The following is a 14,634-nucleotide window of genomic DNA, read 5'->3' on the forward strand; positions in this document are numbered from 1 at the left end:
ATATATATATATAATTCTATAAAAAAAATTACCTTTTTAATCCATATCGCATAAAATAAAATACAATAAAAACAAAAGAAGTAAAAATACAAAAAAAATATATGTATCTGTATAAAAATATATATATAAAAAATATTAGATTTGTATTTACATGTACGACGGCGCCGCCATGGTTACCATGACGACGGCGCTGATCGTATATATGCTCCGTCAACACCATTCCCCCTTTACCCTTTGAAAAAGTCACGAGGTCGTGACGCAACGCGTCAGTGAGGGAGCTTTTGGTGTTGCAGTCATCACTTCCGGTCGCGGCCGAGACCGGAAGTTCCGTTCGGATTTGCGAAGTTTGCTGTCATTTGCTTCAATGTAAGTGATTTATTTTATCTATTAAAACGCTGCTGTTGATTACTACCCATGAGAGCCTCCCCTTGTCTTTCCTATGTACCACCAACGGTAATCTCACCTGTTTGAAGATACTGGGGAAACACTATTCCTATATATACAGTGGTATTCTGGTGAAGCTGGACTGCTAAGGACGAGTGAACATCTGTTTTGTTGCAGTGCCTGTATACTTGATTTCTGAGGTGAGAGGCTGGGGGAAACAGTTGGTGCACTGAGTTGTGGCACTGAAATTGGGCACTGAAGTTGATCGGTGGACAGTCACGGATTTGGAGAACACTATACTAATTTTGCATGGACTGTGATACATGCTCACTGTTTAATTGCATGGACTTTATTAGAGAAGCACCTTTTATTTACTATTTGTCATTTTTATACTGTTCATATAGGAGTATTTATTCAGCCATTTTCACATTTAATATTTTGCTATTATTTCACGCATGATGTTTTGAAGATTTATGCACATCCATTATTTTTATTGGATACTATAGCATTCACGGTTTAACATTGCACATTTATCACTTTAGTGAGGTGGATTCACTGTTGCATTATATGCGTTTTATTATTGTATTTTATTAGTTTTTTAGGTAGCGCCGCATTTCTTTGCATTTTATATATTCTTTTGGTGTTGAGATCACCATTTCTTGCTGGCGGCTTCCTATATATGTACACGTATTCGGAATATTTTTAGGTTCACATATTTATATTTTTTCAGATATATATTTTTTTACACATTTAATAATAGTCAGGTGGAGCGCATTAGTTTCGTGCATTTATTCATATGTTCCTATTACTCAAGTTATTTGAAACCCGCAAATTGCCCAAAAACTGTTATCCCCCTATTCCCCCACCCTGGAGGAACTGAAAACACAAATAAATCATACTATATCTAAGGAAAAGCTAATTATTATTCATCTACCAACACAGAAACTGCCCAAACAAATTTGGAATAGGTGGTTTGTTACCCTGGGATTAGATAAGATTTCATTAATTCTGAAAAGATTATGGTTTTAAGAGGGAGACTGGCTGGTGTGCCCTATCTTGGAGTGTACATAGGTATTCATGATGATCAGCCAATTCTTATATTGCTTATGCCTGTATGAAATATACCGTATGCAGGATTTAGAAGGCAAGGCACCAATTGTGTTTTTGTTTGGTATGTTTATATTGAACTTTTTCTTTGAAAGAAATATTTAAGAAGGTATTTTGATAATTTCTAGAAGGCTTATGACAATATTGACATTTAATTGTAACAGAGAGTGGATTGTACGATTGTTGATATTGTCTAAAAAAACTAATAAAATGTATTGGAAAAAAAAAAAAAAAAAAAAACAACATAAGGTTGCAACAGGGCAAGATCTTGTGACTTACTGTGGTGGTTTGGAAGCCTTCAAAGCTGGAGAGTGCCAGACCAGGACCCACATAACATGCACCATCTATGCAGTCTTTGTCCCCTCTGATGGGCATACTCATTAAGGTGTCTTCAGGGAGAGGGTTCCACCAGCAGGTGTACTATAGCCCTGGACCAGAAAAACTCCCTGCAGATGACTTACATGGTACACCAGGTGTCTAGTGAGCTCTCCAAGCAGAGCTCAGTGTCCAAGGGTCACATTACAAGCCAGCCCCACATCTTCTGAATGACAGGATCTGAATAAATCCTCCAAGGCTCTCCAGGCATTAGGCAATACGAAAATATGCAAGAAATAAGCTCTCAAGCGATTGAAGAAAAAAGTGCTCTTGATAAAAGCAGAAAAAACAAAAAAAAAAAAGTCTGGAAAGGGGGCAGAAAGGGTATGCTTCTCTCAAAAAAGAGAAGACATCCATTCTCCTAAGACACCAGCACAAAACTAGAGTATGAAGGGAGTGTAAGGGGTCATATCTGGGTGACTAACAGATTTGATTGCTAGTGTCTAATCTCCTGTAGGCAGCGGTATAACCATATTCCATCTCATCTCAGAATTACCCTGTGTCCTCTAATGAAAGAAATAAGCTCTCTCTACTCAGAGTACCTACTACCAACAGGTCCATTACATTCCTAGGTGTAAGAAGAGGTCTACCAAGATGGACTAAAATGTGTTACACAGGCACAAAAATGAAGGCTCTCTAATGATCCCCATCTACTTTAATATTTTGTCTGTCTCTTTCTGTGCAGCTAAACCCTATGTGATTGTACCCTGATGCGCTATGGCAGTTTGTGTCTTCTCGAGTTTGAACCCTTACAAAGACAGAAATAACACAGACTGCTAGCTACACTTTCTGCAGACCCTCCTATCTGTCATCTCTCACCAACCAATAGGAGCCTGCTGCCAGCTTGATTTCCTCTGGTGACAAAGGGAATGGTAGACTTCTCAAACACTCACTTCTTTAAGGTGCTGGCCAAACACTTGGGCAGTTTTGTCAGGAGGCCAATATAGGCCACTACAGACAGCCACCCTCCAGCACCATCTCTGTACTGTGTGGAGGGCACCTGCTACACAGCAGGTTAATAAAGATCTACACAAACATGAAACTGATGACAACTTACAAAGCCATGCACAACTCTGCCCCCAGCTACATCACTAACCTAATAGTTCTCTTTATTCATTCCAAGACCTGCTCTCTAACTCCATGGTCATCTCCTCCCATGCTCACGCCCAGGACTTGTCCCGAGCCTCTCCATCCTCTGGAAACCCACATCCTCTAATCTGTCCACTTTTAGGAAATCCTTGAAAACCCTTCTCTTTAGAGAAGCCCATCCTGCCGACAACCAACAATTATATTTTCTTTTCTCCACCAGCTCACTCCCCACAGTTATTACTCTTTGTATTACTTGACCCTCCCATTCAGATTGTAAGCTCTAACGAGCAGGCCGCTCCGATTCTTCCTGTATTGAATTGTATCAAAACTGTACTGTTTGCCTTCAAGCTGTAAAGCTCTGTGCAAACTGTAGGTTTTCTATCCTATATAATAAAAATGACTAGCACCTGTTGTCTTACCCCTCCATCCCACTATTAAAGATATCAAGACTGGAAAAAAAATAAAATTCAAGTACAAAGATTGAACTGTGAAAACACAATGTTCTTTATTAAAAGCGAATTGAGCTGCCCGTTTAATTAGAGATAGCCTCAGTGTGGCTGAAAATTACTGCAAAGAAAAAAAAAAAAAAAGGAAAGGCTGGGCATGGAGAGAAAACAAGTGATTCTTTGTGGAGGTAGCAAGCTGCGTGACAGTCAGCACTGGCATAGAGAACAAGTTCAGAACACCCTTATTAAAAGGCCACATTCTCTCTCGTCAAAGACAAATGCTTAAGTTCCACTGCACATAGCATGTGTCTTGTGAAACCACTAACTTCAGGAAAATGTAATGCAAGCAGAAATACTCAACATACAAGACATGAAGACAACTTACTTGCCATCTGTATCTGATGCAGCTGCATAGTGCAGCGGGGAACAGCCCCTCTCATCAAGGTCATTAACGCTGGCTCCAGATCCCACAAGTGCAAACAGGCACTGATAGTTACAGTTGGCAGCAGCATAGTGCAGTGGTGTTCTACAGATTATATAAAAAAAAAAAAAAAAAAAAAAAAAGTAAGAATACACAGTTAAAATTAAAAATGAGCAAACCAGAAAAAAAAAAAAAAAAGTAGCTTTCTTTGATACGTTTTCAAGTCCCGATAGAAGCCTGTGACCCCTTTGGCACTTGCTGTGCAGCCCCCCTGCAAACATTCACCTGTATTTCCCTATTGCCTGCAATAGCAGTGATCTCTTCCAATCCTACTTAGTGTCTCAAACATATTTCACCTAAAGCACCTCCCCAGGTCTCCAACGCCTATAAGCATGTTCCCAGTTTTACGTTCTCTTGTGCAAAGAAAAGTCCATAGTCTGATCATCTCTTATAGCAAGAATTTCCTGTTGCATGCTTGAAGCATTACATCCACTGATTATATGCAACCCTTGTTAAGTTAAGGACTACATTTAAACCCCCTATATCAAGAAAGTTGACCACTATTCTTTTAGAGTATTAGTCACATTTTTTTTTTACACATCTGCACAGAAAATTCTACACGTGCTGCTATAATACAGCATTTAATAATTTTACTGACAAAAGATCCAATTCAAATCTGCACCTAATAGAGCCACAGCAGTTTTGGCTTGTCATATCATTAGCAATCCTTATGGCTAGAAGCAGCAGCCAGGGCCCAGTTAATACTTTAAAACAGCTTCCAAGCCCCAACAGCAAAAAAAAATAAAAAAAAGGAAAAAAAGTTTATGCTTACAAAGTTTGAGCTCGGATATGATTATGAAGACTAGTGTATACAGTGCAGCAGTCAAGACTGTAATGTAAAACGTACCCCATTTGGTGCAACAGAGTGCAGGGGTCAGGGTTATGCAATTGCACGTCCTGCGAGTGCAGTAGTTATAAGCTTAAAGCGGAGGTCCACCCTAAAGTGGACCTTCCGCTCATCGGAACCCTCCCCCCTCCGGCGCCACAATTGGCACCTTTCAGGGGGGTGCAGATACCTGTACAGTACAGGTATCTGCACCCACTTCCGGGATAGCTCTCTGCGGAAAGGGGCGTAGATTACGCCCCTTTCCGCAAGTGCCCCGCTGCCTGCTGGGAAACACACAGATCCCAGAGGCAGCGGGGACCGTCCTTATCGCGCATGCGCAGTAGGGAACCGGGAAATGAAGCCGAAAGGCTCCATTTCCTGATTGCCATAACCAAGATGGTGGCGGCAGGACCCGAGAGATGATCTAGAGATCGGCTTCGTGTGCCGACATCGCGGGCGCACTGGACAGGTAAGTGTCACTATTTTAAATGTCAGCAGCTGCAGTATTTGTAGCTGCTGGCTTTTAAAAAAAAAAAAAAAAAAAAAAAACGCGGAGTCCCGGCGGACTCCCGCTTTAAGTGTCCCCTTATGTCGGAGGTCAGTGCACTAGCTCCACTCAGCATGCCCCCTTACGCTGGTCAACAAGAGCTCAGCTTGTCCACTTACCCAGTTGGTCAGTGTGCTTCCCATTGCTGGGATCCCCCCTCCACATTCGCAGCTGGTCTTTCCCATATACCCCCCAATCCTGATTGCATTGTACAGTGTAGCAGCCTGTGATGAAGGCACCGCCTACCAGGAGGGCACAGAGTTTGTCATTAAAAAGCACAGTGCTGCACAGAATGAGGAGCTTTACCTGTCAAGCTGTGGCCCAGCAGGGAGAAAGCGAACCCTGCAAAGCCCTGAAAAAGCAGATATGCAACTGTATATATTACAATGCAAATTCATTAAAAAGATAGCAAAATACTCAAGAGCCATGTGATTTTTATCACCTAAGTTAAACAAACTTACCTCCCAAACTTGTCTTTCTTATTGAAATCAGCACCTGTATTCAGCAACAAATTCAAACACTCCAGGTTCCTGAAAATTAGATTTTAAAAGGGCTGAAAAAACACAACCAGCATAACCAAATCCACTAGGTAAAACTCTGAACATCTTCAGTGTAAAAGTAAACTGATTCTGATCAAAATATACATGTGAAGTAATCGCTGATCCCCCTAATATTTCTGATATTTTCTATATTCCTTCATTCTGAAGAAATTTAACATTTGAAAGCAAGACTGGCAGATACTATTTTTAGTTAGAGGGGTCACCTTACAGGTTTCTGTAAGGATCAACCTACTGCACTATAATGCAGTACATTTTTGAGCTTTAATCTTAAATAGGCTAGCAGCACGCCTTAACTTATGAAAAAATGCACCTGAATCACTTTTGCCAGCAAAGCATACTGCATTGCATGCAATATGGGCTGTTCTGCAGGCGATATGGCAATTACTATACAAGGGTGTTTGCCGTTTTAAATTAATTGCATTGAAACACAAATGGTACTGCACAGTAAAATACATTATAAGTTACTGCAACGCACCAGTGTGAATGGGCCATAAAGGAAACATGACAGAATAAGCATCTCCATTTTGAAGATGCAAGTTTGTCTGAATGTCATGCTGAACTTCTGGCTTCTATACTTTGAGTTATTGACCAAGTATACAGATAAAGACTTCTCTAACTTTCCACACCTGTATAGTTGTTCCAGGTTAGGGACCTGCAGCGTACTGAAGCAAGAATGCCAGAACGGCAAGGCAACAAGCAGTTTCATTAAAAAGGTAAACAGAAGCCCTATTATGTCTCACTTCGTATTTATGTTAAGCGCATGTGTATATCACCTAGTTTAAATATATTTGTTCTAATGTTGTGTCAGTTTTCAGCCATTGAAAAACTAAACTTTAGTGCTTTTCCTTATCCAAACCCAAACTTCACAGCTCAGGCACAATTTTTACAATCACGGTAAATCAACTGTATAATACCACAGAAATAAATAAATTCGCACCAGAGTAAAATGATCTGAAGTTTCAGCGATTATAGTACAAAACCGAGCACCGGTATCTAATTGAAATCCCAATAAGGCCACAGTATTTTAAACTTGTCATAGTCTAAAGCTATTTACATTCCTCCTGTGGACTGAACAAATCTCCAGCTCTGGCCATCATATTCTGACTGCCACAGGTGGTGTCTGTCAGAATATTTGAACCATGGCTGAATCCGAATGGATGCAGTTACTGTTTGGCCAACTATATTCCACCTGACTTCATTGTTTTTTCAAATCAAGGGATGTAAGGTGAGAGGTAGCAGACAGGGCCACTCATGTAGCGAATGTCAGGAACTAGCTGAAATTCACAAAGTGTTTATGCAGCTTAAAGCGGAGTTCCGGCCACAGAATATTTTTTTTTTCAGGCATCCCATCATAATGCATTAATAACCCAAATAAAGTATATATATATATATATATATATATATATATATATATATACACACATATATATATATACATACATACATACACACACAAACATATACATACATACACACACAAACATAAATACACACACACAAACATAAATACACACACACACACACACACAGTGTATCTGAATTTTTTTTTTTATACTTATGTAGTTCCCACCAACTTTAGGTGGGTGCTAATAGGCAAGAGTTAGGTGAAATTGCCAGTGCCTTACCCTTTTTTTGTTTAGGCCTGGCTGATAATTTGGTTTGGGAGGAGTAGTAGAATAGAGGGGGGTGTGACCACCTGTACTCTGCCCTGGAAAAACCTCCCTTGCTTTCCATAAGAAATGTTCTGGAAAGAAGGTGGGCTGGGGACTGGAGTGCAGGCAGTGTATATGGCCCTGGCCCAATCACTAATTTGTATGGGCAGGGGTGGGACTGATTTAATTGGAAGAAACAGAGTCCATAGATGCAGGCAAAATGTGACTCTAAGGAACAGGCTTGAAGGCCTCGGGTTTCAGAGGCCCCAGCGCTGGCGAGCAGGAACCAAAACCTGAAGGCCCGAGGGTTCAGAGACCTCAGTGCTGGATGGTTCAAGGACACCAAGTCATCCAAGAAACCCTGGGGAAGTGAACCAGGCATCCCGGCTGGGATGGTTCTATCTACAAGAAGCGGGAAGTAGCTGTAAAGAGGACGGAGCAGACCGTAACGTTATCCAGACTTTCCTGAACTGGCCTGGGGAGGATCGCAGGAGGCAAGAAAGGCAGGGGAGGCCGGCCTGGGACTTTCAGCATCCATTTACCAAGGTGCTTCTCAGAGGGGCATCGGTCAGTTCAGTAGCCTCCCTGGCGGTATGATTCAGTCCGATTTTAGGTGCTGAAAGCGGTACAATTATTTTGCATGGGAATCTGGCGTTTTATTTTGTAGTCCTGTAATTCTTAGGAATAACTCTCTTAAATCTGATCAAACCAGAGTCTAGTAGACATCCTGGGTATGATAAAGTTTATAATATAATAAAGAATAATAAAAATTATTCAATAATGTAATCAAATCCTAAAACACTGAAAAAGGGACACGTTTTGGTTGCTATGGACAATCTCCAAATTCCAGGCAGAAAAAACAGTATTTATAATATAAAAGTGCATGCAAGGCACTGGACAGACCACTAGGGACAAAGGGGGTGTGTATTTTTTAATACAGCACTGTAATCTGTAAGATTACAGTACTGTGTGTTTTGTGTCTTTTTACTTTTTTCAATTTGCCACCGTTCTCCGCTCCCGTGCGCCGTAACGTCGCAGGGAACAGAGCTCGGCGGCATTTGGCACTGTGAATCGAGCGGAGGACAGCTCGATCACACAGCGCGGGGGACATCGCTGGATCCAGGGGACAAGGTAAGTAACTCTCCCTGTGTCCTCCCCTGCATCGAGCGTTGCGATCCCGAGTCTGGCTTGGGGTTACCGTTCCTGCTAGAAAATTCCCAACCCGAGCCAGACTCGGGATTACCGCTAGGGGGGTTAAGGGAAAGGAACTTAGCTACTCAAAAAAGGAAACCAGAAGGAGGCGGCAGCTCATATTTCCCACTATCATTACACCTGGACTGCAACAAGAAGAATAAAAGTTATTTGTTGAACCTTTATTGACTGCGTCTGTTGCAAATTATGACTCCTGGGAAAGGACTCCTCCCCTTTCCCAGGGGGGGGGGGGGGGAAGTGATGCAGAGTACAGCGGATCCGGAAGTAGCAGATTAGGAGCCTCTACATAGCAAAAGGGTGTTGCTGGTGGGTAAAAACACCCCCCTCCCAAATGTTTCTTAATACTATGAAAGGGTGGAACTGCACTTTAAGCAAAATGCCTTATTCCATAGTGTAAAATAATGGGGCAGCGGAGTGAATCAGATAGCAGACCATTTCAAATCCATCTGGCCTCAGTGATGTTCAGCAATTTTGTCAGTGTGATCTTTGCACATAACATAACTGCAGCTTATTTACAATATTCTCATGGTTTAAAAAAGAAGCCCTTGTCGAAAAAGTTTAAGCAAATGTTTCATAGTGGAACTAAACTCCCCAATTTAAGGGGTTCCCAAAATAGTTACATTCAAGGCGTGATATCAATGCCTATGTTAGCTCTCAACTAAATCAGATGTGAGGCAACATGGCAACTGCAGATGAACCAAAGGCTAAGATAGCAGCTTCTTTGGTTGTAAAGGCTAGGAGGGTTTAGTTAAGCTTTGAACTGGCACCGCACTCAATAGTGAACTTCCAAACTGAACTTTAAGCACAGGCTTCTAACTGTATCCCCCAATTATTCTACACTGCCTCTGTGTGCCTTTTTCTACAGCTTGGCTAAACGTTTAGGCAGGTTACTGAGACATACCCTCCAGCTGCAGCTGCATGTAGACAAGTCCTGCCAAAGTCATCTGGGGTATCTATGTCAAAACCTGGAAAAATAAAAATAGATTAGTACATAATTATTTATCAAGAAACTCATGAATAAGAAGAGTCATGTCAGTGTACTTTACCAACATGCTGCCAAAAATGTGTCAGACACTAATAAGTATTGAGCAAAACAAAAGTATGTTAAAAATAATAATAGTAATCATGCAAGTTGAGTGTTCATTCCACAATGAATTAAGCAATATACTTCAACTCGGGGAAACGACAACAAAAGCCTGACAGAGGTTAAACGTTTTACCAATAAATGGCATTATACTTTAAAGTAAACCTGTGGCCAGGATATGGGCATGTAATTACATTTTCCTAACGAGCAGTAAATAAGCTTTAAAAGAAGCTCTTAATTATTTAGCTGAAGGCACTTTATTTTTTCAATGAGCAGCTCCGTTCACCCTACATCCCCAGGCAGCACTTGCTCTGTGTTTACAACAGGGCTGGATAGCTTTACTAGAGATTGGCTCAGGCGTGTTTAAGATCTGTGCAGCTGCGGCCCGGGAAATGTCTCACTGCCTGTGATTAGCGGTGTGCAGTGTCAGCTTCCTGGCGGGATCAGGCAGGTGGGTTGGGACTAGGATCATGAACACGCCCAAGCCCATTAATTACAATAGAGAAGGAGCACTGAAGGCAGACAAATCCCTCCTGGCAGGGGGGCAAGCTGAGCCACTATATGAAAAAAAACAAAACAGTACTTCTGTTGTGGACTTTGAATTGCTTCACAGTTTCATATGGCTACAGAGATAAAATGATGACATACTTTAACCACCTCCATCACGCCGTACATATATGTATGGCCTCGTTTTGAAGTGTTAATACTGGGATCATGGTTGGTGCTACAATTACGACCCTGCCATTTTATTTTTATTTTTTTTATAGTAGGCAATTCTTTATGTTTTAGTCCACAATACTATATATATATATATATATATATATATATATATATATATATATATATATATATATATATATATATATAAAATAAAAAGAAGAGTTGCTTACCACAGCGTGAAAGTAACATTTCAATTACTATACCAAACACGCATTAGTTACATGCTGAATAATTTTCACTAGTAACACAGAACACTTTTACATCCTAAAAATTCCTTAGTCATTCTATTATACCATTCTAATGGAAGATATTTCTGGAGAAGTTATTTTTAACATTTGATCAATGCAACATGGAAATTACCGAAAATCTATTTTATGATCACATTATCCTCCCATCAACGAACACTAACCTGAAGAAAGGAGCTTTCTGCAGCAGTCTGAGAAACCACTCAGGGCAGCCAAGTGGAGAGGAAACATTCCATGGATGCCTCGCCTGGAAGAGATCATATTTTATTGGTGCACAAAACTCTCAAATAACCATACTTCATAACAGTGCATAACTCCCCAAAAACACTCAATTCCCCATTGCATGTATACACTGAGCCCTGTGAGGAAAAAAAAAAAAAAAAAAAAAAGATGCTGATGTAAATAAAATAAAAGCACACACAAAAATAAAATATTGAAAAAAAAAAATTGAACCAGAAGGGAGTCATTTACAGAAATACTACTTCAACAGGAGTCGGGATTTTTTGCTGGGTCCTTTTGGGGAGATTTTCCTTCACTTCCAGTTCCAAAGGCACAGCAGACATAAATATAAAACTAACCAAATACTTTTTTTGAATTTGACTTGATTTTTTTGATTTGATTTGACTTGTTCAGCCTGTAACTGAATAGGAGAAAAATACTTGATATTCCCAGACAGTTATCAGAATACCTGTGGCTTTCACAGCTGCCAGAAGACCCAAACAGTGCATCAAATAGGATGCGATCGCCGTTTGGCCAAGAATCTTCTACGCAGCTCAGTCGATTTTTTAAATGGACTTTTGTGGAGCCCATTGTTGCCAACAGTACCACCCATGGCTCGAATTTCAGCAGGAATTGGCCAAAATTCGAAAGTACGTCCAGCAAAAGAGGAAATCCCTAGAAAGCAAGGTTTTTAAAATTTTGGATTTACCAACACTTTCTGTACAGGAAATGAGTGTCGCCAGAACAGATACAGAGCGCGAACACGGCAATAAAAAAAATTGACAGGGAAAGCAACCGTTCTGAATTCTATTCAAGACTAAGACCGGGTTCAAGTTGGTCTGACTCATTGAAATCAAATCATCTTAACTGATCCGACTTTGGCATGCGACTTATGCTTTGAAGATCTTGGAGGGGAAGCTTACACACAAAAATAAATAAATAATATAAAAAAAACTTTTTCTGAGCATGCAGACTGGCATGCCAGGTAGGGGGTAGGAGGGACAAGCAGCACCACTGCTCTTTGTGGCATCACCGGAGGCACCAAGAGCAGCGAGAACCTTCGGCTCCTATGGCTCCAGTCAAAACCTTTAAGGAGGGAACACTGTGCACACTGTCTGCATGGGAGTGCCCCCATAGCGGCCAATGTGCTGAAGGGGTACCCTCAGGAAGGAGAAGCAGAGAGCACAAGTGAGCGACGGTCAAAATGGAGGTAAGGGACTGCTCTGAGCAATAAAAGAGAAAAATATATATAATTTTATATTGTTTTAAACTAGCTAGAGACTGGATTTTTTTCACTCAGCTAAAAAACTAATAACATTCTTCCATTCACATAAACAAGGTGGAGGAAGGATAGGTGGGAGGATGGGAAAGGGAATGTTTAATACTACCTTAGACTTTACTTCTGCTTTAAACTCAACCTACATGTGCGCTACTTTGAAGGTAAGCCTTGAAGTTGAAGCATTATAGTTGCTAGTGTGTTTATGTCAGCTCTCAAACCTTTCAAGCCCTTAAACGGCTGGTTTCATAGATGGTCACATGTGCAACACAATGGAAACTGTAGCTCATGACCATTGGTATGTTTACTCTCATAAAGCTGGAAACTAAACTTCCGTCTCACTTCACCCTGGCTTTAGATTACATTTCTATGTTAATGAAAACGAACCCCCACATTTGCGTAGCAGACAGGCACTTGTAGCACATTACCTTAAAGTATGACTAAATGTAAAACTAAGTTTTGAAAAGAGTGCAGCAGAATTAAAACACCTGTCATTTTTATTGCGGTCTGTTCCCTATTAGGGAGAGTCACCTTCTTTTGTCATGTTTACCGTTATTATCGAAAATTAAAGTAAAGAAACACTCAAACATAATGGAAGGTTAATTGGATACTGTGCAAATTGGATTGGCCCTAGTATGCGTATGTATTCATGTGCATTAGAGACCTTAGACTGCAAGCTCCTTGAGGACAGGAACTGATGTGAATGTACAATATATATGTAAAGCGCTACAAATTAACAGCACTATATAAGTACATGTAATAAGTGAACGGATAAAAAAAAAATTGGGTTGTACCCAGAAGAGTAATAGAGAGAGGAAATCTGCTAATGGGAGCACTACTTCTGGTAACAAGCAAGGATTCCTTCACTTCCCTGTTTTGGCTATGGGACAAAAAAGAGAAATTAAATCTCCAATGAGACACAGATGGCAAAAAAGGGCCAAGGGTTCATACATGTCACTAATGCTGGCCATACACTATACGAAAAATTGTCCGAACCCATTTTCGAAAAACGAACATTTGTCAGTGAGAGCAAACAATAGTGCCATCATGTAATGACCGATAAATCGTTCAGTGGACATAAATTAATCCATTTTCCGTTTGTTTTTTTACATATACCTAGCGCAAACAGTTCAGACGGGAAACACATAAACCTTTCAATTTATCGTTGGCATGGCAGAAAATCTCCACACTTGTCCATTTTTTTTTTCTGTTCAAAAATATCCCAACGATTACCAATTCTGTGCCCATTAACTGGCCGAAAAACAAATGAACAAGCCAAACGACCGAATTTCGGATGATTTTTCATATAGTGTATGGCCAGCATTACTCTATTTAAAATAGAAAAGTTTTGTTTTAGTTCTACTTTAAAGTGCACCTGAAATATTTTACACCCATCATTATTTACCCTGCAATTATAAAGGGTGAGTTCACCATTGGAACATGTTACAGCTCCTGCACCTTCTCCCCCTGACCCCCCCACAAGACAGGGGACGGGATTTCCCTCTCCCCACACCCGCTGTCACATTTTAAATGTAGCACGGCTGTGTAGGGCTCAACCACACAGCTGCGTAATTCATTCAGCGCTTCCTATGAATGAACTATATGTACCATCAGCAACAGGGGCAAATGTACTTCTAGTTTGCATTGATTAGCATGCCTGTAGTTCATTCACACTGCCTACAGCTATGCAATGACAGGCAGTGTGCAGGAGCTTGACATTGCGATCTGCCGACCATGGGTTCAATGCTTTTCAGGCACTAGTTTAAAAAATAAAATAAAAATTAAATGCACTTTTTTTACCTGCAAAAAGATGTGAACTTAACCATGAAATAGTTTACTATGCATGAATATCTTTTTTTTTTTTTTTTAACATAAACCAGTTAATCCAAATGTGTTAGAGTATGGCGACTTTTCAGTGCCGTGACAAAGAAACAGTACAAGAATATTCAGTTAATTATCTACTTACTTTGCTGTATCTGCACCACTGGTAATTAAAGTGTTTATGAGGAGCTCATGGCCATATCTGGCCGCTATGTGCAATGGTGTGTTTCCATTCTTATCTTCACAGTCTATCTCTGCTCCTGCGATTGGAAAAAATAATAAATGGCAGTCAAGTTTTGTTGCAGATGTTAATAAAAAAAAAAAGGATTTTTATGTCATACTTACCTGTACAATCCTTTTGAGTACATCATGGGACACGAGTCAGGCTAATATTCATTACCTGCTTGGTTATACTTAATCATTAGGTGAATGGAAACTGGTAGACCAAAGGTCTTCAGACAGGAAGTGATCCCCTATATAACCCCTCTCATACAGGAAGTACTTTAGTTTTGTAGCAAGCACTAAATCCTTAAAGTGGGGAGGGATTTCTGTGTCCCAGGATGTACACAAAGAAAAGGATTTTATAGGCA

General features: G+C 40.4%; 1 protein-coding gene across 2 annotated transcripts in view; it reads right to left on the minus strand.

Moving 5' to 3' along the window:
* ANKRD28 (ankyrin repeat domain 28) overlaps positions 1-14,634 on the minus strand; it is a 223,647-nt gene that overhangs the window by 47,245 nt on the left and 161,768 nt on the right. For both annotated transcript variants that reach the window (XM_077491375.1, XM_077491374.1), the window contains exons 10-14: positions 14,190-14,304; positions 10,893-10,975; positions 9,581-9,644; positions 5,717-5,785; positions 3,787-3,927 (exon numbers count right to left, since the gene is read on the minus strand). In XM_077491375.1, the coding sequence (XP_077347501.1) occupies positions 3,787-3,927; positions 5,717-5,785; positions 9,581-9,644; positions 10,893-10,975; positions 14,190-14,304 (472 nt within the window). The remainder of the gene's footprint in view (positions 1-3,786; positions 3,928-5,716; positions 5,786-9,580; positions 9,645-10,892; positions 10,976-14,189; positions 14,305-14,634) is intronic.

The sequence above is a fragment of the Lithobates pipiens genome, unplaced genomic scaffold, assembly GCF_037356315.1.
Source record: "Lithobates pipiens isolate NorthernLeopardFrog02 unplaced genomic scaffold, aLitPip1_a1.2 Scaffold_19, whole genome shotgun sequence".
In the NCBI taxonomy this organism is placed as follows: Eukaryota; Metazoa; Chordata; class Amphibia; order Anura; family Ranidae; genus Lithobates; species Lithobates pipiens.